Source organism: Muntiacus reevesi, chromosome 2 (genome assembly GCF_963930625.1).
Source record: "Muntiacus reevesi chromosome 2, mMunRee1.1, whole genome shotgun sequence".
Taxonomy (NCBI): domain Eukaryota; kingdom Metazoa; phylum Chordata; class Mammalia; order Artiodactyla; family Cervidae; genus Muntiacus; species Muntiacus reevesi.
This window is the reverse complement of record NC_089250.1, coordinates 37,881,319-37,907,267: the sequence shown is the minus strand read 5'-3', so window position 1 is coordinate 37,907,267 and position 25,949 is coordinate 37,881,319. Positions and strand designations below refer to the sequence as shown.

Below are 25,949 nucleotides of genomic sequence, written 5' to 3'. Positions count from 1 at the left end.
TCACCTGGCGACCCTTAGTCAGAGGGCCCAGCTGGGTGTGAGACTCTGTATTTCAAACTGACTCCCAGGAGATGCTGTTGATCCTTGGGCTTCATTTTGAGAAGAAAAAGACTAGAGAGTATGCCAGTCACCTGGTGAGGTCCTTCATTTACATTAATAAACTAGCAACACCATCACTGGCTTGGACAGGCTCAGACCCTTCACCAGACAGATGAAACAGCCGACAGTCTCTGAGATTAGGAAATCCAATCGAGTTTTGGAGCTAGAAAACGGAGGTGTCCGGATTTTAAGTCACTGGAGGAGAAAAGGGCAAACCACTCCAGTATTCTCGCCAGAAGCCCATGAACAGTATGAACAGGCAAAAAGATACGACAGTGGAATGTGAGCCCCCAGGTTGGAAGGTGTTCAATATACTACTGGGGAAGAGTGGCAGGCAATTACTAATAGTTCCAGAAAGAATGAAGCACCTGGGTCAAAGTAGAAATGATGCTCAGTTGTGGATGTGTTTGGTGGTGAAAGTAAAATCCAGTGCCTCAAAGAACAATGCTGCCTAGGACATGAATTTGAGCAAATTGCAAGAGACAGTGGACGACAGAGGAGCCTGGCATGCTGCAGTCCACGGAGTTGCAGAGAGTCGGACACGACTTAGTGACTGAACAACAAAACCACCAAAGTTTATGTTCTTTCCTCAACAAAAGGAGGGTCCCAGTTTATCAGGAGAAAGTTCAACCTAGGTTCAGTGCATTGGGTCTCAGAAGGCAAGCATGCATGGAATTTACTTTAGAAGGATATCAATCAAATGTTTATCGCCTTTCCTTTAATGGTCTGGGGTTTGAGGGAATGTATCATTTAGTTCATTCACTGTATTTAATAGACATTTGTTGCGCTTCTAGATGTTAAAGGCTTGAAAAACTTAGGTCATGACATGGGCACCTTCACAATGAAATCAAGAGCGTATTGTAGCCCGGTTTCGTATTTTTCCACTCCATATTCCAAAAGGCACAGATGATTTCAGACATTTTAATAAAAAACTAGCTCCACAAAGGTTTGTAGGGAAAAATCTATACTGACAAGCCCTCAGCCAATTGGGGCTTCAACATCTGCTTTTGGAAGAAACCATAGATGTCACCTCCTCTCGCTGGTGGTCGAGAGACTGCAAAGCTGAACTCCAAGTGTGTCTTTAGCCTTCGGCAATTTCGAACAAAGCCACAGCCCCTCAGAGGAGGAGCTTTCTTTCTGCAAGGGTGACTGGGGCAACACTTATAGCCCATGGAACTGAAGAAACAAAAAGTCAAGGACGTGGTAACATCAGGTTGGCCAACACGCCTCGAAAAGACCTTCTCCTTTCAACAAATAAAGTCCATCAGGAAATCTCACAGCGTGCAAGGAAAATATGCTTAACATGCTCCATCCACAATTCAAGCCACAGCCAGTATGAAAGGAAGAGAACTGACCAGGCACTCATCCACCTGGGAAGCCCCGTCTGTTTCCCAAGGTCCCTCTTTTATACCTCTATGGAGGGAGGTCTACGTCATGTAGATATTAGGGGTCAATAATGACAAACGAAAATGATAACATTTCACTTTCAAAATTTATTTGCTTCCATGAAAATCAGGAACAAGAAAAATGCAAATATTCTTGTGCTGAATTAGGATAAGTTAACCACATGACTCAGTAGTATGCAGGAGCCATAAGAGACATTTGTTCTTCCCTGAGTTGGGAAGATCCCCTGGAGGAGAACATGGCAACCTGCTCCAGCATTCTTGCCTGGAGAATCCCATGGACAGAGAGGAGCCTGATGGGCTACAGTCCATGGGGGTTCCAAAGAGTTGGACATGACTGAGCATGCACACACCAAAAGCAACCCAGCATCCACTTGGTCAGAACAGATGTCTGTTTGGTTCAGAGGATCCCTGGGCACTCAAGACCCGCACCTCTGTCAATTTTAATCAGTTTCCCAGAATGAGACTTTTCAGAGGACCACAACCTGACTTTGGCTTTGAAAATAGTTGGAACTGTAAGTCTTAAACGGAAAAGCACAACTGGCAACATAATTCACATTCACCTGGATGGGATTTCCCCAGGTGCTTTTTCCCTTGGAATCCTGGACTCCAAGGAAGTTAACCAAAATTACCAGAAAGGGGTTCTGCTGCCCAACTGTTTTCGGAAATGTGGGCTTAAATGAACTTAAGCAGGTTATTTCCTGCAGCTCTCAGAGGTTTTGATGTCAAAGTGTCCAGTCTCGCCAAGAACGAGCCTGTTTTCTAAGTTTGGTGGCTCAGGGAAGCCCCTCCCCCAGGTTTGTTTTCCAAACTAGGCCAGATTGCTGGAAAATGGAAATCATTTTTAATATGTTCCAGGCGGTACCTATTTTTCAGGCAAGTGTTACTATTTGTTTTATTTTAATTAGCTCTATGAGTCTGGGAGCAGGAGGACACACGGCGGAAGGCCCGCCCTCATCCACAGAGCTGACCCAGCCTATCTGGGAACCATCACTGACGTGGGGCTCTCATGTCCTCCAAAGACAGGCATGCTGTCCATCCACCCATCCCCCAAACATCTAACCCAAACCCACTCTGTGCCAAGGCCTGGAGAAGGTGCAGGAAATGCCAGAAGAAGGCCTGCCCTCGGGGAGCTTCCTGGGGTGACTATTCTACTGCAAGGCTCTTGGCAAACAAGTTATCTTGTTCACTGAGGTTCTATGTTTCCTCATCATTTCAGAATTACACAGAAGGTACAACCATCCTTCACATTTCCTCCTGAAAGAGACACCATTCAGGAGATCCTAAGAAAAGGGGTGCACTGGGAAGTCTGAGTAACTAACCCTGGTGTGTGGGGCAGGGAGTAAGAATATATATATTTTTCCTTCCTTCCCCAGGGATGTGACAGCTCCTGGCAGTGTTGATCCTCCGTTGAGAGCTGCTCTCATCCCACACAGGTCTTCCGTGAACAAATATCGCAAGCAGCCAAAACAGGAAGAGTTAAATTTAGAAACACAACTGTCACACTACATTCAAGAAGGAAAGAGAAAAATAACTCATCAGGTCTTCAAATTCAGTCCAGGCCCAAAGATCCTGGTCCAAGTTTGCAAGGCGTGGATTCGCTAAGAAGCCAAGGCCCCAAGGATGCCCCAGAATCAACTTCTCATTACTCCTGGACCCTCCTCCACAATCCTGTCCTCCCCAAAGAAACTCTTTTTCAGCTTTTGCTGGGTAACTGGCACTCTCTCAGAAACTTTATTTTTTTCCTGTAAAATGTTTTGCCATTAGCTTTTAGTTGAGAGATTTCCAGATTCACGGTCTTTTAAGAAGACAAAAAAACGAACTCAACACTGTAAAGCAATTAGCCTCCAAAAATCCTGCGATAAACCATAATGGAAAAAAATATTAAAAAAAAATGTATACATATGTGTAACTGAATCGCTTTGCTGTGTAACAAGAGTTAACAGCATGGTGAATCAACCATACATCTATAAAAATAAGAGAGAGAGAGAAAAAGCACAGATGATGACATTTAGCCTCCCTGTGTCCCTGTCTAGCAGACCACTTGTTTCCCCCTAGACCCCTCAGGTGAGCTAGGGGATGGGGAAAGAAGAGACCAAACAGGTGGAGACCTGGGAATGGAAGGATTCTCAACTGTTCTATCACAGAGAACCTGCTGCAGTGGCCTGAGAAGGAGGACAGGTACCTCTGATCCTTCCCACATGGTCCTGGAAGATGGCGATCCTAGGAAAGTTGAACTCTGCAGAACTGGAGAACAGAGGAACCAAAGCTGCCGCTAATTGAGCCCCTACCTGGGCTCCAGGCATGGGGTTACACTCAGGGCAAATGCTATTCATTAAGTAATTATCCCAACAACTGCTCACAATTTCTATGCACTAATTATGCAACAGCATCTTGACAACAACCTTATGTGCAAGAAGGCACTTCCAGGGCTTCTGGGGCCAAAGCTTACACAATTTGGGGACCCTCTTTATAAAAACACATATCAAATGATGAATAAAAAGGAGACAGATCTTAGAGGGGCCCCAGAGAGTGTGAATAGCCCTGAGGCTCACCATTCCCAGTCCACATGGTCTGGCAGGGAGGTGCTTATCAACAGCATCTGCTCTGAAAGACAAGGAAATGGAAACTCCTTTGGGAAGTGATGAAACGGGCCCAACGGCCTCTCCCAAACCAGTAACAAAGCCAGGTGGTTTCAAGGCAGTGGTGCCATCCTCCAGGAGGGAAAATGAGGTCATCATTGCCTCAGAAACTCAACTGTCTTTTGGTAAATTTGTAAAACTTGATGTTTTCAAAGGCTTCATTTTTAAAGAGAAATGAAGAGTGAAGTAATTAGTCTCTAAGTTAACTGGTTTCAAAATCTGCTTGATGGTGACACTATGTTCCTTTGAAATGGAAAAACGCATGGGATCACCCAAGACGGGAGGGGTCCCATCCCTCAGGGACTCTCTAAGCTGAGAGACAAACTCACCAGGGCTTCTTGCTGCTTTTGTGAAATGTGGGTCAGCTTCAAGGTGGTGATAACCCTCATCTTGTCTGCCCAGCAAGCCACCCTGGAGGGCACAGATAAGACCCTGAGTTGGGAGGCGACCCTCCTACCTCATATAGGTCTGTTCTCTGCCGTGAAACATATGGGTTGACCTCAGTGGGCATCAAACATTTACATTCTTCTCTAAAATTGGTCATTTCTCCCCTGGAGGTTTTCCTCCAATTCCTTCACCTTTATCATGTCCTTTCCTGAAGGGAGACAACTTCAGGAAGCTGTTAGAGGTGTTAGGTATTAGACAGCCAATGCCTGAGACAGAGGACAAGTCTGGTTCATTCTCTGCTTCAAGCACCTGTTAAAACTGTGACACCTTAGATGGGTCCTCGAACTGATGGCTCTAAGGTCCCTTACCTGAAAACTTAGGGTGAGAAGAGTAGGAATCACTCCATGGCAGGGAACAGAAAACAGGCACATATGTATTCCTGGGAATGGACAAATAAGTGGCAACAAAGTCATGCGACGGAAAACAAGAGAGCAGTTCAAATGGATGATTTTGCACATACCATCACAGAACATCAGTCTAGTAGAATAATGTTTACATAAATTTGAAAGCACACCAAACCATACTACTTATTACTCGTGCATACAAATACAGGAGACAAAAAATTTAAACACAGGTCAACCACCTTGAAAATAAGGCTGATGGTGCTTCTGAACCTGGAAAATCAGAGGAGGTAAATAAAGGGAATGTCCATCTGGTCTGCAACTGTTGTATTTCTAATAACTGAAAAGAGACTAGAAGCAAATAAAGATTGTTGTTGGTCAGTCTTCAGTCAGGTCTGACTCTTTGCAACCCCATAGCCTGCAGCATGCCAGGCTTCCCTGTCCATCACCAACTCCCAGAGCTTGCTCAAACTCATGTCCATCAAGTTGGTGATGCAATCCAACCATCTCATCCTCTTACGTCTCCTTCTCTTCCTGCCTTCAATCTTTCCCAGCATCAGGGTCTTTTCCAATGAGTTAGTTCTCCGCATCAGGTGGCCAAAGTTTTGGAGCTTCAGCTTCAGCATCAGTCCTTCCAGTGAATATTCAGGGTTGATTTCCCTTAGGATTGACTGGTTTGATCTCCTTGCTGTCCAAGGGACTCTCAAGAATCTTCTCCAACACCACAGTTCAAAAGGACCAATTCTTCAGCAATCAGCCTTTTTTATTGTTCAGCTCTCACATCTATACATGACTACTGGAAAAACCATAGCTTTGACTACGTGGACCTTTGTAGGCAAAGTAATGTCTCTGCTTTTTAATAACCTGTCTAGGTTTGTTACTGCTTTTCTTCCAATGTTTCTTTCAACATTTAAAGAATGCTATCATTTATTAATTCCCAGAGCAAATACATTGGAATCTGTTGTATTTTCCCTTATAGTTTTGAGGGTTTTGTTCTCTCAAGATAAAACGTGAAAAATAACAACTGTCACAGAGAAGTTCCAAGGAGTCATTCATTCAATCAATCATTTGTTCAACAAAGAATGAACGTCAACAGGTATTTGGGGCATGCAGCGAATAATTCAGACCCTGGGGATATGACTGTGAATTGACGGCCCTGCTCCTGCCCATGCAGGGTTCATCACCCCCAGACAAGGACCAGCACTGGTGGAAATAATGCGTCAACACTATGTTCCTGGCTGGAGTTCAGGACAGGGAGGAGCGAGATGCTGGAAGGGGCACCTGGGTGTGGCCAGGCTTTCACTCCAGCTCAGCCACCTCCCCCCACCCCAGATGCCCCAGGGACACCTGACTCACAGGCAAGGTAGGAAAATTAAGGAGATCCTGCAGGTCTCGGTCCAGGCACACTTAGCCCAGCCCTGACTCCAAGGAGACACCCGACAAATGCCTGGTCCCCTTACCTTGTCCCTGAAAAAAAAAATGCCTGGTCCCCTTACCATGTGTCTGGAAAGAACCTATGGATTTCCATCCTAACTCAGGAAAGCTGGGTTTACATCTGAAATAGTAATAATCGTGTCTAACACCTGAACATGACTGTATGAAGTCCAACTTCTCCATGTGTCATTCAAACATCATTTTTAAGAGCTGAGGAGAAATGTTTGGTCCATAAAGTAATCAGGAGAGTGAGGGCTGGACTCAGGTCATACAGGGGCTGAGGGCTGGGAGGGGGGCAGCTGAGAAACTGAAGAGAAGGAAATGCAAACAAAGAAGACCGGCAGCTGACCTTAGAGGTACAGCAGCCAGAAGAGGAATAAGATTTATTTTACAGAACTCACAATGACTAAAAGGAAGATGTTCTGGTTTAGCACGAGGAAGACAACTGCAATAAACCTGGAGCGCCGGGGGAAAAAAGGCCTCTCATAGGATGTGAGGGGTGAGCTCCCATCACTGAGGACGTCCTGGGACAGGACAGAGGACCACTTTCTGGCGGTGCTACAAAGGGAGCTCAGGACTTACATGGACTGCTAGGTCACACAATTTCTTAAGAGTCTCGGCATGTTGAGAGTTTGTGACTCTAATTCATGGTTTTCAGAGAAGATAAAACAGCCATGTAAGTATGCCACTCCTGCCCAGCCCAGTAACCACTCACTAACCCCTCAACAGAACTTCCTGTCTATGGAAACACCTTAGCAGGACATTCACAGTTCTCTCCCATGCATTTTCACATTTTTCCCCAAGACAGTGAAGACAAGGAGGAGCCATTCCTGGGCTGGACCAAGAGGGGCACTGGGGAGAAGGGGACGTGAGAGAGAAACCCCCAGCTGGGTGCCCAGGGACCTGCCTTCTGCAGGCCCGGAGCCTAGGACAGGGCCATGGAGCCGAAACGCTGTGCACCCTCCAGCCTGTGACGCCCCAGGCAAAGGCCAGGTCGTGGCCACACAAAAGCCAGTTAGGAGCTTTGCGCAGTGGCAGTATCGTAGCCAATAAGGTTTATCCAAGGTGCAATTATTGCTAATTGAAAACTTTTCCCAAAAGCCAGCTAGGTGTGCAGAGCCAGTCCAAGAGCCCAGAGCTCAGGGACAATGAGGAGACCACCACTGTGATCTCGACTGGATGGAAAGAAACAGCTTCTCCACCCTCTACCCCCTCTGCAACCGGACTCAGAAGAGGCCCTCAGACCCAACCTGCTGGCGTCAGGACAGCTGGAAGCCTCATGCCACCTCTAGCTACCACGCTGGATCCAAGAAACATGCCCGTCCTTGTCTGTCCCCACCAAATGCCAATGCTGGGGCGCACCAAGGGAGTCACTGCACCAGACAAAAGAAGGAAGTGATCCGTAGCAGAGATTCTCTCCAGCCCCAGAAGCTGTTGAGCAGAAAGACCAAGAGTATATGTGTGTGCCAGTCACTACAGCTGCATACAAACCAGCCCAAATGGGCAGCTCCGAACAGCAATAACCATGTATTATCATGTCTGTCTCCTGGTTCTGGGGTGACTGGACTCAGGCAGCTCTCATTTGGGGCCTTACATGGCTGCATCTGATGGTGGCTGGGGCTGCGGTCATCTAGAGGGCGTCTCTGCTCAGGTGTCTGGGTGGCGATGCTGGCTGTCCACGGTCAGCAAGGCCCTTGGCAATGGCCCCCGTGACACCTGAGCTTCTTCCCAGCAGGGCGGCCAGGTTCCCGGAGCCACCATCCCAAGAGGAAGAGCTGGGGGAACCCTACTGCCTTAGAGGACTCAGCTTTGGAGACCACAAAGCTTCTGCCACAGTCCATCTGTTAGAAGTGAATCATGAAAGCCAGTCATATTCAAGTGGAGGAGAACGAGAGAAATTTCATGTTGAAAGACAGATCAGAGTACCTGTAGGTACATCTCAAGACATCATAAGGTACCAGCCTTCCTCGGGAGCTACAAACAGCATCCCTTAGCCTTCAAGGATCCAAACATCTCAAATTCCAGGTGAGAGTTATTTCCCATTGTATCAGGCTTTGGGCTGAAGAACATCACTCAGTGGGATGTATTTTTTTGGAAGTCTCACCTTTGAGGGCTCTAAGAGCTATGAGACCACAGAGGACCTGAATACCAGGGTCATAGGGTTCCCCACTTAAAACACATTGAGCCACCTTGAAAGATGATTTTCTGTAAAATATAGATTCCATTTCACACCAGACAGAGCCCAGTGAGGGATAAACTGGTTACCTGAGGATATGGATATTCTAGCTTGATTCTGAAGCTGGAAAATCCAGTGAATGCCCCTGAAATAACACATATCCCAAAGAGCAAAGGATACACATTTCTCAATTCTGATTCAGGGTTCACATTCAATCTTGATCCAGAGTTTACATACATTTTAGACCTCAGGCACCAGCAATGCTCCTAGAAAGAATTTTTTTACTTTAGTTGACTGCAAAGGAGATCTTCCTGGTGGGCAAAGGTTCTGTTTTCTTGCAGAAGGAGTTTATGCAGGGCTCCTTGTTTTCTCCTTTTCTCAACTTTGACATGTCCTGAGCTTTGCTGAGGTCCCCCGAAGGCCAGCACAGGCATGGAGGCAGTCAGATGAATGAGGACAGGAAGGATGTCTCCTGACTTCCTGAAAGCCCTAAACTCTTGGCCTGGCCAGAAGGGCTCCTCTGCTGTGGCCAGGCCAGAAGGCCTCCTCTGCTGGGTCTACCTAAGCTCCCGCTTGTGGCAGGAGGGCCTAGTGAGCAGTCAGCACTTGTGCAAACACACATTCTGATACAGTAAAAACAAATGGGGTTAAGTCCAAGGGCTTCACCGAGCAAGACAAATCCACACACAGACAGAGGAAGTGCCGAGTGATGCTATGCACTCTTCTTGGGTCACGATGAGCTTTCCAACCTGTTCAACAACATGAAACCACATCCTTGGGAATAGAGAAGTAGGTGTTTAGCAATCGCTGTTGCTGCTCTGCTCACCTTCCCTCTCCTTAGCTCTTGGGTGCTCACTGGCCCAACATCCAACCACCAGCACCTGCTCCCCAATTCCCCTGGGGCTGTCTCCACCCATAGGTGCTACTCCACCTATGCAAGGGGCATCACCAGCCCCAGGAGCAGCCCTCAGCCAGTGAGTGACAGGAGCTGGTGCATCAATACCTCAACTCCCTCACCCCCTTGTGGGAGAACATCCAGGTGTCTTCCATACTCCATCCCAGCTCACTAACCTAGTGCCCGCTCTATAACTGGTTCAGGACATGCCCTCTCTCCCCTATCTCACTTCTCTACTCCCTGCTCCCACGGGTTTCTTGGGCTCAGCTCCCAAATAAACTGCATGCATCCAAACCTTTGCCTCAGCATCTGCTTCTAAGGGAGCCAGAACTGAGTCAAAGTGCTTGATGGTCACAGCAAGCAATGGATGATCATCAAGAGTGTGCCATCACTGAAGAGTCATGTGTGCATCTCAGAGGACCTCCTCCCAGTCAACATGTATGTCAGGAACTGACAAGGAAACAAGGAGCACAAAGAATGAAGATCAGGCCAACAAAGGGTTCTGCTGGGACAGAGCTTACTGTGGACAATGAGGCGCTCATCCTTTCCAAAGACCCTAACACACACACACATACACATATACACACATTCGACCTTAGTGGGGCTGGTGACCTTCCCCAACCAGGTATCTAGTTCCGAGTGCAGGTGCATCATCTCTCTCTGATGCTGTTTGTGAGAGGAGTGTGCCCAGCTCCAGTGAAAAGGAATGCCATGCTAGCCCCCAGGAAGCAGCTTCCACAGCAGAAGGAGCACAGCCTCTGACTCAATGAATCAGACCATTTTCTGGACCTTCATGGCTCTCCTCCTTCCACCTCTTGTCATCATTGAATAACTGAATGTGCAGTGTTGCATCAGAAGTAATAACACCTTAAAGACAAGAGAGATCGCCCCTCCTCTCTGCTCCCCCTTCCCCCCTTTCCCTTCTTAAAACCACAAGGTTGCTGAATTCAGTTTGTGGTTCTGCTTCAGGGGAAGTAACAGGGATCATTAGGGGCAACTGGCTGTCTATGACTAACCTCCTCAGGCCAACCAAAGTGCTTGCTAGTTTGACAGACATCACAAAGGTCTCTTTGAAAGTGGACCTAAAATAAGTATCTAAGGAAAGTGAGCAAAATCTAAAAGGCACTTCCTAGAGAGAAATATATCCAACATGTTCGCATTTACATGGAAGCATGTCACATGTGTATGAGTAATCTACATGCATTTGTGTACATGTGAGTGTGCATGTAGAGTCAGGATGAATTTATACACAGAAACATGGATGAATCTCAAAAGCAGTGTGCTACAGACTAAGTCTAACATCAGAGAGCATATAGTGTAAGATTCATGTACAGAAGGTCCTAGAACAAGTACAAACTAATCTATGGTTTAGTGTGGTTTAGATCTATGGTTTAGAAATCAGAAGAGTAATTGTGTGGCGGTGGGCTGGGCTGCGGGTTTACTGAAAAGGGACATGAGGAAACTTCCTGGAATGATGGAATGTCCCATATCGTGATGGAAGCTGGCCATGGAGTTTGCATAGGTCATAGGTATCACTCATGGGTGGTACACTTAAGACTTGTAAACTTCATTGTGCATAAATGTTACCCAACATTTGGATAAACATCTTGTTATCCAAGACGGATAAGCAGACCATAAAATCTAACTAATGATACACATGCTAAACCTACACAAGACAGAGTGTATTTATTTCTTCAAATCACTTCAAAATCCACCAAAAAAGAATAAGATAGATTAACGGATAGATACAGGGGTGGAGAGGTGAATAAACACGATAAAGCCAGTAGTGTGAAATGCAAATTAAAGAACTTAGGTGCTGAGTCTGAGGGTGTTTGCTGTAAAATTCACTCAATTTCTCTGCATGTTTGCAAATTTTCATAATAAAATGTGGGAGTAGGAGAAAAGGTACCTAAAGGCAAGAGTCTTGAGACTAACTGGGGAGAAAGAAGATACAAAATTGTAACAACAATGACATTGTGGCATTGAAAAGACAACAATTCTAGGTTCATTACTGTGTGCCCTTGGGAACCACTAACAGATCCAGTGGGCACCACATTCTTTGTCCTGGGTCCCATTAAAGGAAACATCCTTCGGTGAGCTACAAACACACAATGATTCCTGCAGAGAGGTCAATATTCTGCATCAAACTTGGGTCAATGATGAAGACACTCAGAGAGGTGGGTACATCTGTGTTCCATCTTCCCTTCCTTTAGATTCAGTATCAAATTATAATTTAACTTAATAGGTCTCCTATGTGTGGTTAAAAGGTGCAGACGGTAGGGAAATTTTGTTTCTGGAATATGGAAGGACAGTTGCCCTTGGGACATGGATCACGTCTTTCTGGATGAGTTGATCTACTCATCAAAGACTTGTTCAAAGAGCAGACCCACCGTGGTAAAACGGGAGAGACCTGAGCAGAGAATAATCCAGCTTCTTCCCCACTTCTCACTGCCCCTTACTTCCCACTGACATCTACTCTGCACACCCAACCTTGCACATGCAGTGTGAAGACCTAAATCCCTATCGTTGGTGACTTTTCATGGATTTTCCCAGGACAGTCAATTAAGATTGCAGCGTAAGTGAAATTCCCATTTCCCAAGAAAGATCCATTGGGAAATGGAGGCTGATGCTAACAGGATATTCATGTGCCCAACATGTATGCTTTGAAAATTAATAATATTTTTACTTTCCACCTAGCTATTATAATATTAATACAGTCAGACTGACTTTACTCTCCTCCTAGAGAGTAAAGTCATGCCCAAGCCAGTGCATGAGTGATAACCACATCCTCCTGCGTATAACTGAGGCTTTGGGTGCAGAAATCCTGAGCACAGGGGGGTGCTCCAGAATTGGGCATCAAGTCACAGTTGGATAGGTGCTTTGTGCTAAGCTTCTTTATTTTAATATTTATTTGTGTATTTCTCTGGCTATGCCAGGTCATAGTTGCAGTGCACAGGATCTTTTATTGTAGCATGCAGGATCTTAAGTTGTGGCATTCAAAGTCTTAGTTGCAGCATGTGGGATCTTGGTCCCTGACCAGAGATTGAACCTTGGCCCCCTGCGTTGGGAGCATGGACTCTTAGCCACGGGACCACAAGGGAAGTCCCTTGTGCCAAGTTCTTCACACATTTTATCTCGTTGACTCTCCACAGCAACCCTTTCTGTTTGTGCAGTGAGTTACCCCCACTTTGCAGGGGAGGAAACTGAGGCTTGGAGAGGTTAAATGATTGGCCTAGGGCCCCACAGCCCATGGATGTCAAAGCAGGATGCCTCTCCAGGTCTGTAGGACCCTGGACCACATCCCTGACTCCACTCAGAAGTACTTTACAATTATAAAACGTGGACATCCCTTCTCTTCTGGTTCTCGCAATGATTCTGAGGCAGGATGGGTGCTCCAAGTGCCTATTTCACGACTTGGACCCCAGTCCCACGCTCCTGCCAGTGTGGCCTGACCTGTGGGTTGCAGCCTGTTCTCTTCTGTTCCTCGGCCCAGTGTCCCCAAACCCATCGGTGGCGCCCTGACATCCCATTGTAGACACGGGGCTAGGGAGCAAGGCCTTGGCCAGGATGGACAAGTCACTGAGCTGGGTTCATGTCCACTTCATTCTGAGTCAGCTTCTAAAATAGGCAGCTAATCTTTAATTCAGGGATTTTATTGTTCTATGATAGACACTTCAGTCACACTAATGGTCTCACACTATATCAGGAACCACAGAAGCGCCAGTGTGATAACCCAGACGTGGACTCATTTAACCTTACTGTCCAAGATGGAAACCTTGTCAGCCCAGGCCAATCCCAGGGAAGGCAAACTGGAGGGTGGCCATCAGCCCACTTGCCGTGGGGAGCACCCAGGTGGAAGAAGTAACAGGCTTACTGCCCAGATTCTCGAGTGTGTGCTGGTTGGTGGGAGCCACAATAAGCGGGTCAACTCAGACATGCTTTCCCCCAGCCCTCCGCCACACCATCGGCTGTGTCCTGGGAACCTGTTTAAAAAGTCTGAGGCCTAGGAGACTCTGGAGAGAGAGGTCAGGCCCTCCCCAGGCTACATCCTAGCCCAAAGCTCCCAGAGGCCGTCCCAGGCCTGAGAGCATCCCAGTCAGGGTCAGAGGGTGGAAGGGAGAGGCAGTCAGCGCCCTGAGATCCTGCCCTCAGCTGCTCTGGGTCAGCCTGGCTGCTGAGGGGGAAGGGATTAGGAGGGCAGGGTCAGAGTCACTGACAGCACACTCTGGAATAAGGGGTTAGTCCAGACCAGGGGGTTTCAAGCATTTTCATTTCAATTTATCTTTATGGTTGATTGATTGATTTTTTTACTTTTTGGCCTCACCACCTGGCATGCAGGATCTTAGTTCCCCCACCAGGGATCAAGTCCACAACCCTCGCAGTGGAAGCGAGAAGTCTTAATGGTTGGACCACCAAGGAAGTCCCTCAAGCATTTTTAGAGAATAAATACTGATTCTTCTCTTAAGATCCCTAAGGATCTTTCTAGTGACAAAGATAACATAGCCACCATTTATTGTTGCTGAGTCACTAAACCGTGTCTGACTCTGCAACTCCATGGACTGCAACATGCCAGGCTTCCCTGTCTTTCTTTATCTCCTGAAACCTGCTCAAACTCATGTCCATTGAGTTGATGATGCCATCCAATCATCCTATACTTCTGCTGTTTTATGAAGCTTAGTTCACTTCATGATGTGAGCATCTAAATATGCATTTTACAGATGGAGGAAAAGAGATTCAAAGAATTCAGGAAACTCACCTGACATCACACAAGTTGAAAGCAACGTAACAGAGACTTAGGATTTACTCTGAAACCCAAGCTCTTTCCACAGTTCACCAATGATTTCACACATCCTCAACCATCCGTTATTTTTCCTACACTCCTTGCATTTACAAAGAAAAGATGCAATTTGCAAGCAGACACACCTGGGATAATTTCTACGTGACTTGTGACCCTCTCAAGATGAAAAGAGAATCGAAGTGTGTCACCTGACCAGGTGAGAACCATGAAAGTTAAATCAAGAGCTAGTGTTGTGTTAGGCACTCAGGTGACTCTTTTTGACCCCAAGACTGTAGCCCACCAGGTTTCTCTGTCTGTGGAATTCTCCAGGCAAAAATAGTGCAGTGGGTAGCCTCTCTTTTCTCCAGGGGATCTTCCTGACCCAGGGATCAAACCTGGGTCTCCTGCATTGCAGGCAAATTCTTTACTGGCTAAGCCAGCCTCAGAAGACATAAGTTTAGGTTAGGATTTTTGTCTACAGAGAGTATATTGCTTTTGAAATAAGATAAGCATAAAGGAAAATTGAGATATTTGTTTTTTTAATAAGAAATGAGTTTGTGGGGGAAACCTGCTTTCTCTTCTTCCAGGGGAATGGGAGAAGTTTCTCTCGCAGTTATAAGTGGTCTTGCCTTAACCCTTACCAGCAGAATGTGAGCAGGAGGGAGAGTCTGGTCCATAAAACCCAGCTATGAACAACCCCCCTGTTCTTTCCTCTTCAAGCAGAGAAGCACAGCGACCTTGGAAACCAAGCGTGAGAAGAGTGAAGCCTCAAAATGGAAATTTCAGAGCTCACAGACCACCTCTAGCAACAGGGCCACCCACAGACCAGAACTTCACAGGAGAAAGAAACTTCTTTTGTGTTAAACCCCCAAGTCTGAAGGACTTACTTGTTACAGCAGTTGCTGTTGCCCTAATTCAGTAAAGAACTTGATAAAAATTGAAGAGCAGATCACAATGGGTTTCCAAGGTGTTCCACTTAAGAATATCCACAGCTATTGTTTGAATCATTATGAAAATTATAACTGCAGAGAGAAGTTAGAGCTAGTCCAATGAAGTATACATTTTAAGACTTTTAAAAATAATCTTAGTTGTTTCCTGGGTTCAAACTCGGGGATAAAACATTAAGGCGATTGAAAATTGTCATTCCTCATATTCTGGAAATATTTGGTTAAAGAAAATATAGTATTAAAATTAACTTCATCTGTTTCCTTTTATGGTTTTAATGTAGCTACTAGGAATCTCAAAACTATATCTGTAGCTTGCGTTATATTTCTACAGGACCATGTTTTCTAAATGATGCAAATGTCAGATTTTCTAGATAATTATCGATATGCATTGATTATCCATGTGGGACAACTAGGGGCCCTGCTCTGCTTCTGGAAAAGCCCTGTGACCTCAGGCAGGTCATTAATTTTTTTCTTTATGAAAATGGTGAGAGATTTGAACCTTTCGTGCTTTGCAGATTGGTCATATCCAGTCTCATGGTATTAAACCAGCTGACCCTGATGTTATGGTTTAAACTCAAAAACAGCAGGATCCCACCCCTCCCTGTGCACACAACCTGCAGCTGAACCAGCCTTCACTTGCTTGCGCATCTGAGCCTGGCCCCCAGGTTCTGTTCATGGTCCACACCTACATTTGGACTTCCCCTTGAACTGCTTCTCCCATCCTGACCTGACTTCCCTCCTCCAGGATGGTTCAGATTTGACTCTTAGACTCTGCAGTTTCTGGACATTCCAGTAAACAGCCACTTGATCCAGTAATGACTCTTGCACAGCCGCATGGGGTCAGGGCCTGCCGGCCTCTGTCCTGAAGCAAAGGCTCAAAGTGGCTTCCCTGTGCCCAGAGACCTCAGACCCAGCAAGTCAGGCAGAGGGAGGGAACAGAGCCCTTTATCAGAAGAAAATGGAAACAGAAACAGAACTTCAGATGTCGAAAGCAAACTTACGGCTATCAACAGAAAAATGCGGGGGAAGGGATAAATCAGGAGCTTGGGATGAACATAGCGACCCTTATTATAAGACAGATAACCCACAAGGACCTACTGTACACCACAGGGAACGCTACTCAATATTCTGTGACAACTGCATGAAAAAAGAATCTGAAAAGGGGTGTATATAAGTATATGTGTAACTGAACCACTTTGTTGTACACCTGAAACTAACACAACAAAGCAAACCAACTTTATTCCAATAAATTTTTTTTAAAAAGGGAAATGCAGTCATCTCAGAGTGATGCCCACACCAAAGGCTCTCATTTTAAATAGCTTCCTTCTTCCCAAGTTTCTTTGAAAGAGGCACTCTGAGGAAAAGCTCATTTCCTTAAAATATCAAAGAACTAAAAATCAAAAGATGATAGATTTTTTTTTTCTGGAGGCAGACTGCAAAGTGTAGAATAAAATTCTGCAAAGTGTACCAACACACATTCCCAAGAATCCCTCTCTGCCACAGTTGTCTACCACCCTCAGTATTACATTTAGCTCACTTAATTTTCCATGGATCGAATGTATTCAAAGTTAAATTTCTCATAATAGTTCATCTGAGTAAACAGTTTCAAGTGTTATTTGCCAAAAGACAATGTTTCCGGGCTTGAGATGAAATTGGCAATGTCAGGCTAGGAAAACAACCTTAAAAATTCTCAGAGGGCTGGAACGATGACAGAAAAATTAAAGCCTGGACCTCAGTCTTTTTCATACAGATCTGGAGGGAAAAATTACAAATTTTCACCAAATCAGGTCCTTGAGGGGGCAGGGAAGAATGCCATTTAAAAGAAAAATTTAAAAAAATCTTAGATGTCTTTTTAATTTTATTTATTTATTTATGAAAGCACTGAATCTTCATTGCCTCATGGGCTTTCTCTAGTTGCAGTGAGCAGGGGCTACTCATTGTGGGGGCTTCTTCTGTTATGGAGCACAGGCTCTAGGCAGGTGGGCTCAGTAGTGGCAGCTCATAGGTTGCTCCATGGCATGTGAGATCTTCCCTGACCAGGGATCAAACCTGGGTCCCCTGCATCAGCAGGTGGAATCTTACCCACTATGCCACCAGGGAAGTCCCTTACATGTCTTTAAAGTGGCAGCTGTCCTATGAAAAGTGGCAGCCATATCAAGCTCGCCACACCCACAAAGATAGCACAGCCACTGTCCAATGGGCCAGGGATCCTGGTTGTCCCCTGGACCACAATCTGGCTTCCTGGTTATCAAAGAGAGGGAGCGGGGAAGGGAGAGGGGGAGGAAGGAGGGGGGAGGAGGGGAACATGGATGGCAGAGGGATAAAAGGATGGGGAGGGCAGTAGGACACAGAATTCCGGGAACACAAACCAGTGACTTACTAAGGGGAACTGAACCTAGCATCTTAGGGGTGGAAGAGTTTGTGAGTTCCTATTCTGCACTCATGCAACGGAAGGGACAGAGGATTAAACTAAGTCTGCTTCCCAAGTGAGGAAGCAAGCCAGCCCCGTCCCCCAACTGTTCCCACAACCAAAACACATGTCAACCCATAACCAGCCTCCCAGTCAATTTCATTCCAATGGCCTCTCCAGCCAGGGGTTCCAAGGACACAGCCTGAGAATCCCTGTGACATCAGAGGGCACCAGGCATACTTCACAGCAAGAGCCAAGTTAACTCCTACCTGTGATCCTGACACTGTGCTTCCCTTGGCCACACTGGCCCCCACACACTCAGGTCCCCATGTGGACACTCAGTGCCAGGCACAGAGGGAGCCCTGACACCATCCACAGAGCCCTGCTCTGTGACACCATCGTGAACAGGAAGGAGGCGGGTCCAGAAAGCTGCTTCCAGCCTGCACTGGAGCTGCAGGACAGGGAGCTCTTGTTTGTTGCCACCCCCCCCCCACCACTGTTGCCCCCTTGGATCTCTCCTCTCCTCCTTGCCCTGTGCCCCCCACTTCCTTGCCAACACCAACAGGTGCTGGCTTCAGCTCTTCTTAGCTGGACATCTGTTCTGCCTGTGCGCTGAGTCATTCCTGTCTTGCGATGGCGTTTCATGTGCCTTATTCTTCTACACCTGTCACTCTGAGAAATGCATTCTGTCAAACAGTCAGCAATGCCACTCACAGCGAACCAGCACTATCTCCCCCAAAACACAGTCCCAACTCCAGGGAACAGAAGCCTCCATCGCCTGGCCCTGCACAGAGCTGGACCCCAGTCCCAGAGCTGGGCTCTGTACCTTGTCTGACTCCATTCTTTCGCATCCAAAGGTGTGCCCGCGGCAAGGCTGGGCTCCTAGAACTGAATCTCCTGTCTCCTGACGTCCCAGTCACCACCCGCATTCTCATTGCAAAACGATGCTGACATACCTTCGACTGTAAGACGAGATCGGCAAACAGGGTCACCAGCACAGCAGTGACCCGAAGCATCCCTGCCACGCCCCCTGGGCCAGGCCCCCACAGAAGCCCACCTCCCAGGAGACTCGCAGCTCTGGCCACACAGTAATGGCACTTAAACCTTTGACCCGGCTTTCACTTGTTGCTCACGCAGCCCCCACGTGCTTCAGTGAAGGGTACTCTTTCGACAGGGACGCTTTTATTCTCCAACTTAAGGAATATAGATTATGTCAGGTTGTAGGCTGTCTTTTGGCAGGGAAGGGTAATCTATTTTTAGTTCTTTCCAACCATCGGAAAGGGAACCTCGATCCATCTTCCCAAAAAAAGCACACACAATTTCACCTTCTGTAACCCGAGGGCTAAGGTCCTTTGGGCTGCAATGAAGATTGCATATGTCCATCTAGGCTGATGCTGAAAATGAGGCCAGCGTTTGCATGTAGGATCACTGGGTGGTTGAGCTCCCAGGCCCTTAAAGGGGGTACACTTGAGGCCCAAGACTACCACGTAAAGAAGGAAGAACCACCCCTGCCCCACCCACAAGAGATCTGAGAACTCCGTGTCAGGGCTGACAACATGGCCACAGGCCCAGTCCATCCCATGAGCTAAAAAGTTTTTTTTTTTTAATTTTTAAAGATTATAAAGATTATAAAAATCTTTAAAAATATAGATAGACCACAGGCTTTGGGTTCCCTGCATCAAACACCAAACTCCCACTGGCTCTCCATTTTACACCCAGCAGTGAAGATGTTTCAGTGCTGCCTGTGACAATCTAGAGAAGTGGGATGGGGAGGGAGGTTTAAGAGGGAGGCGACACACGTTTACCTATGGCTGATTCATGCTGATGTGTGGCAGAAACCATCATAGTACTGTAAAGCAATTTTCCTCTAATTAAAAATAAAATTAAATAATAAACATGTACTACAGACACAGTATCAGGTCTTCAAAGCCGAACATATTTGCTCTCTGGCCCTTTTCAGACAGGGTGGCTGCCGCCTGATTTAAACAAGCGGACTTCATCCATCCAGAGGCCACCTGCCTTGGCCAAAGTCTGGTTGAGCTGAGTTCTGGTCTTCCTAAGTCCCTTTGATTCCCTTCTGTTACTTTTCTCTTAAAAGTTCAAAAACATTAGAGGCAAATGTTCTGAGGAAAGGCATATTCTATTTGTTATATCAAATATAACTGCTGACAAATGAACATCCATTTCTTCCAAGAAACTCAACATCAGAGGTGAGGGTCTGGTTCAACACCTGTGCCTTTACTGTGACAGAAACAAGGCTCTCAATTAAAAACCAGGCAGAGAGGACTCCGGGCATCAAAGCGAAGATGACCACAGGCCATCCTCACTCACCTGGTCCTGGCTTAATGTCCCTTGGGATGGCACCAGCATCCATATTTTAGACCAGGACTTTGACTCACCTTCTCCCCCACCGCCCAAGGAAACAAACATAGAGGTAGAAACACACGTAAATTGTCCCCCTGGGATCTTGCCTTTGCATTTCTTAGACACCTGCCCCTAACGTCCTCAGAGTCTCTCTGGATCAGAACTCAGAGGAAAACCACAGATCCGGCTCCTCCTGGGCTATGACCACCACCAGTAGCCCCACCCCCCAGTATAAAGGCCCCAGTGTGGCCACATCTTACCTGGCTCAGTGCAGTTCTTGCTGCTCCTCGGTCCTGCATCTTCTGAAGTTAGTGAGTCATTCACCTGCATTAACTTCCTCCCCACGGTCCACTGTGTGTCTTGCCCAATGAAGTCCATGAAGTTCAGGTCTGGGGAGAAAGAGACCACAGCCACACATCACTAACAGCTAGTGTAACCCTTGCCCACGCTGGGTGCCCAGCGCCTTCAGCCATCAGCACTCAGTCCCGCCGACAGTCCTGACACCCTGACCACTACGCTCAGCATCCTGTCTCTAATTCCAGGGGGGCTTCTCCAGTGCTGGATCCTGCCAGGCCCCCAGCGGCAGCCCTCAGCCAATGACTGCTAGGGGGCGGTGTATAAACACCTCACTGTTCCGGGGGGATGACTGAAGTGTGTGCTCTAATCCAGATTCCAGTCTACTCCACTGGGATGACTCTCCAGATGTCTTCAGGGCGACTCTCCTGATAAAGCACACTTTATTAGCTGTCATCCTGGAGGAGGAAATGGCAACCCACTCCAGTGTTCCTGCCTGGAGAATCCCATGGACAGAGGAGCCTGGTAGGCTACAGTCCATGGGGTCGCAAAGAGTTGGACACGACTAAAGCAACTGAGCATGCATGCATTCCCTGTCTTAATTCTCTGCCCACCATGACATGCTGAGAAACGCTGAACAACCAGTTCTCTGTAGGAAAAGTACTGATTTGTAACCACTGGTCAATTTCCATGGTATAAATTAAATTCTCACCATGTCCAATTTCAAGCTACCAATGTAACCTCACTGAATGTGGACTTGGGAAAAGAAAGGACCCAGTTGGGTCCACTAAGTCAGTAAGACTGGCTCCTGATCACCAGCATCTGCTCCCCAACCTGTATGTCTTTGGGAATTCCCTGGTAGTCTAGCAATTAGGACTCTGCACTTTCACTGCTGGGGCCCAGGTTCGATTCCTGGTGGCAGAACTAAGATTAACAAGTCATGTGGTGAGGCCAAAACAAAAACAAAAAAGATATTTATATTCAGTATTTCCTTGAATCACCTCCCAAATAAACCGCCTGCAATTGAACACCTGTTCAGGATCTGCTTCTCGGATCACCCAGGCTAAGACACCATGTCAACATGCCCAGAGCCTAGGCTAACGAATCCTACATAACAAGATTTCCACAAACATGAGATGAAGAGTACGAACCAGGGGAAAGTTGATCACTGAATGCATGAGTAGGGCTGAGGTCTCCGACTGAGACGACCATGGGGATGGAAGTGTTGGGACAAAGAACAGACACCGAGGGGCACGGAGAGGACAATGTGGTGCCTTCTGCTCAGGATGTGTTGAATCTGAAGTGTCCGTGGACCATCCACAGGGCGGTGTGCTGCCCAGATAATGTGGGTGCAGACACTGCAGGGCAACAGTTCAGCTACCCAGAACATCAGGAGAGCCATAAACAAGCAGAGAAGCATATAGCATGTGTATGAATGGGGTTTCCTAAGGAGAAGGAAATGGAAGAAGAAACCATGGGAAATTCAGCATTCCTCCAGAGAAAGTAGAGTCAAAGCCTTCAGCAAGAGATCATGAAAAGAAAGAAAAGAGCAAGGGAAGTGGTGTAAGGTAAGCAAAAAGAGAATTTCAAAAAGGACAGAGGTGCCAATGGCCTTGACCACTATGGACAAATTATGTAAAAATTTTTTTTAAAAAATTATGTAGGAGAGTTGGACTGTGAAGAAAGCTGAGCACCAAAAAATTGATGCTTTTGAACTGTAGTGTTGGAGAAGACTCTTGAGAGTCCCTTGGACTGCAAGGAGATCCAACCAGTCCATCCTAAAGGAGATCAGTCCTGGTTGTTCATTGGAAGGACTGAAGCTGAAGCTGAAACTCCAGTACTTTGGCCACCTCATGTGAAGAGTTGACTCATTAGAAAAGACCCTGATGTTGGGAGGGATTGGGGGCAGGAAGAGAAGGGGACGACAGAGGATGAGATGGCCGGATGGCATCACCGACTCGATAGACATGAGTTTGAGTAAACTCCGGGAGTTGGTGATGGACAGGGAGGCCTGGCAAGCTACGATTCATGGGGTCGCAAAGAGTTGGACACGACTGAGTGACTGAACTGAACTGAGGACAAATGTAAAATAACAACAGAGCAGGACCTCAGAGAGTCCGTGGGTTTTGGAAACAGCACACAGATGGCTCTCTCTAGTGGTTTGGAGCTCAAGGAAGACATGACACGAAGCTTTGGCTACCTCTTGAGTGTCCAGAGTTGCTATGGTCAGAAAATGGATATAAGAAAAAGACAAGAGTCTAATTCATGGAACCAGTGACCTTTATGAAAGGCCAGAGACTGGGCCCCACCCAGCTATACCAACCTAGTGTTCTGAAATGGTCAGTGAAGAGTTGAAAGTCATCATACCCTCTCCTCTATTTCCATGGTAATTCTAGTTTCTCAAATGATGTCACTTTCATTATGTAACTGGAACCTCGTGACACTGCCCTGGAAAGAAAGATGGAGCCTGATCACTGTCTCCTGGGTCCACTGCTGTCTCTCTGACACCGAATCACTGCTGGCTCAGAGTAGGTGCTCAGGAAGTTCATGCTGGAGTCACCATTCCCACTTGGTGAATGGATACAGTAAGACTTGTGGAAGTTTCTGGAAATCACAATGCCTGTGGGCATCTCACCTAAGCCAACAGGACACATATAAGCCTGCAGCTCATGCACTGAGGTCTTTTTCAATCAACTGGAATCTGTTCCCACATGTAAATTTATCAAGCAGCTAATTACAACTTTACACGTTAGCCAGAAGAGCCCCTAGGTTTATTCTCTCTTTCTCTCTCTCTCTCTCTATATATATATATAGACTGTGTTTCCAAGGCAGGGGCTGTGTGTTCAACCCCTGGTTGGAGAACTAAGATCCCATGCACTACAGAGAGAAGCAAAAAAAAAAAAAAAGTTGCATATGCAGCCCAACTAGAATAAACCATAATTTAAGACTGAAATACAAAATACCTACATGGTGACCAGATATATTTTTAACCATATTTGTGACGTTTAACCATAATTGTGAAGACAGTCCTAAATATATTTCAAGGTCAAAGCAAGACACTTGTATAGTCTGGTTTACCTGAATGGTTAATTCTTAGGTTTAAGGATAGTGACAAGCAGAGAAAAAATATTGCAAAAATTCATAAAAAAGGAATAAGGTCAGTGGCGTCAAAATTCAATAAGCAGACTTAAAACACCATATTATCCTAAACAATCTCAGAGTGTGAAGAAAGACACCTCGTTTGTCTCAGGCTGGGTTTCCACAGAAGCAGCCCCTGAGGACAGAGACTTGAGCACAGGTAGTTTACCTGGGGGCGGTGATCCCAGGAAGCACCCGTGGGGGACAGGGCAATGGAACGGGGTGGGGAGCCAGCCGGTGGAGGTGTGTTTCAAGTCTGAAGCTAAAATGCATGAACTAGAGCTTGACCCCTCTGGAAAGCTCTAGGGGACAGTGTAGGTATGCAACTCAGACACCCAGAGGGTGAGGGAGCTGGGGTATACCACTTGCTCTTGGTCTGCCATGGGTTGAATGAAGCCTATTCCCAGGGGACATTAATTCCTGGCACTTCCAATCAAGATGGACTCTGGTACCCAGTAAATGGCCTTAGATAATTAGACACAGGTGTTGAAAGTTGTACCGAAGATATGAGGACAAGTGATGCAGGCAGGATGCCAGGGGCATCGTCCCGCCTACATGAGACCAACAGATTGACATCTCTGCTCTCATAATCTGGGTCAAAGAAAAGTGTCCTGAGGGGCTGCAATCCTAACATTCAGGAAGACTCCAACATTTTGCAAAGAAGCAAGAGCATCCCTTCCAGTGACTTCCAAAGTTCTTTCTCAGGCCAAATTTCCATAGTTCTGTAATTCTGAGAGAGAAGCTGATACCAATTAAGAGATGTAAAAATAAAGCCAGCTATTGTAGCAGAAAATGAGAGGATTTTTTTACACAATGATTCAATAGCTTCAGGAATTAGAGACTATTAAGGCAGTGCCTCTGGATTCCAAAATCTACAAACTTTAATCCCAACAAAAATATATTTGAGCACTGACCACTGATACACGGATGCAGAGACCAGAGTCTGAGAACATAACAGTGATGAAAAAAAAGCACTGTGTTCACTCACCTCCCTCTGAGGACCACATGTGACAATATGACACCCCATTTTCTATGTCCTCATAAAATTGCTGGAGAGGTAGGAAGGGGCAGTTGGTTCTCAGGTCAACCTTCCTCTGGAGTAAATAAGTTACAGTAGAAGTGATCTGCCTAAACTCAGAGCCAACCCATGGCCACATCTACCACCAGTTAACAGTCATCACAACAGCCATTTATTGAGTGTCTATTTTGTGCAAAGAATTTTCCATTCTTCGCTATGTTTCATCTCAACAGTCTTCTTTTAGAACTGTTAACTCCAATTGCAAATAAGGAAAACTAAGCACAAAGAGGTTAAAAGACTTGCCCACGGTCACAGAGCAAGCAAAGAGGAACAAAACAGGGATCTGAATCCAGGTCTGGGGATCCCCAAAGGCCACCTTCTTGGTAGATCCCTGGAGAGGACAGAATCCATCTGGCCATGTTACTCAGCTACCACAAGACAGATGCATGAGGCAGCCTGTACCTTACAACAGGTGACATCATCTCATGGGGTCTCCTTCCCCCAGAAACTCTTAGGAACAGTAATGAGGCAGGAGCATCACTGGAAAGAAAGCATCACACACATGACAGAAAATGGTCCTGAACCCCACTGGATGTAGGATGCTTGGCTTGGTGTGGATTTCTCAGAGACTCAGCTGGTCTCTTAGTCACGGCCTGGAGGGTTACAGTCTCAGATTCAGGAAGCAGGGGCGGGTGGCCAGTGGGGAAAGCAGAGGGCTTTGGGGAGGTGCCCACTTCTCTCCCCTCCTCACCTCTGGCTTCCCTGGACTTCTCTGCTCTGCAAGGGCTGCTGCTCCATGAAGCTACGCTTGAGCAACGTCAACAAAACCCCTTGGCCCCCCTCCACCATGTTCCTGGCTCCTCCTGCCAGGCCCTGGAAGTTACCAGTTGACCTAATTAATCCAGGGTGGGGGAGGGTGAAGAGGGAGGCAGCAGGCTTACACGTCCTGTGTCACCAGTTCCGAACAGTGGGACAGGAGTGGGCTGTGGAGGTAGCTCAGCGTACCTGCTGGAGGAAAGAGGTTCCCGACACGAGACTCAAGCACAGGCATTAAAGAAAGCATGGGGCTGGAAGCCAAGTTTCCATTACAGAGCTGTGTGCTCTCTCCCTCTCTCTCCTCCCCCCCCCTTCCTCCCCTCTGTGACCAGGGCCTGGAAAGCCCAAGGATACTGAGCCCCAAAGAATGGGATTCCTCAGGTGCCCCAGGCCCCCCAGCTTCATCCTAAGACTAAATAAATACCACACTTTGTCCTCGTCCCAAATAGGGCCCTGAGCCTGGCAGAGAGGTGGGGCTACCGCCACCCCACCTCCCATGGGGGGAGGACCCCTTTCAGATGAGGCTTTGCTGCAGCAGCATGAGAACTGTCCCCCAGCCTCCGGCCCATGTGCCCAACCACCATCCTGCCCCTTCTCCCTCCATGCTCTCCCCAGGGTCTCACCCCTTTCACTGGTGGGATAAAGCAGCCAGCTGGGACCCCAGCCCAGATCCAACTCCAAAGTCCAGGCGTGTGTGTCCCACTTCAGCCAGGAGCTCAGGAGCCCAGGGGAAGCGGCCGCTGGGGGT

General features: G+C 46.9%; 1 protein-coding gene and 1 pseudogene across 1 annotated transcript in view; one reads left to right on the top strand and one right to left on the bottom strand.

Annotated features, from left to right (window-relative positions):
• Window positions 1-25,949, bottom strand: part of SLC24A3 (solute carrier family 24 member 3) — a 426,143-nt gene that overhangs the window by 329,164 nt on the left and 71,030 nt on the right. Inside the window, exon 2 of the mRNA XM_065919590.1 lies at window positions 20,196-20,324. Within this exon, the coding sequence (XP_065775662.1) occupies window positions 20,196-20,324 (129 nt within the window). The remainder of the gene's footprint in view (window positions 1-20,195; window positions 20,325-25,949) is intronic.
• Window positions 7,387-7,469, top strand: LOC136161969 (U4 spliceosomal RNA; annotated as a pseudogene).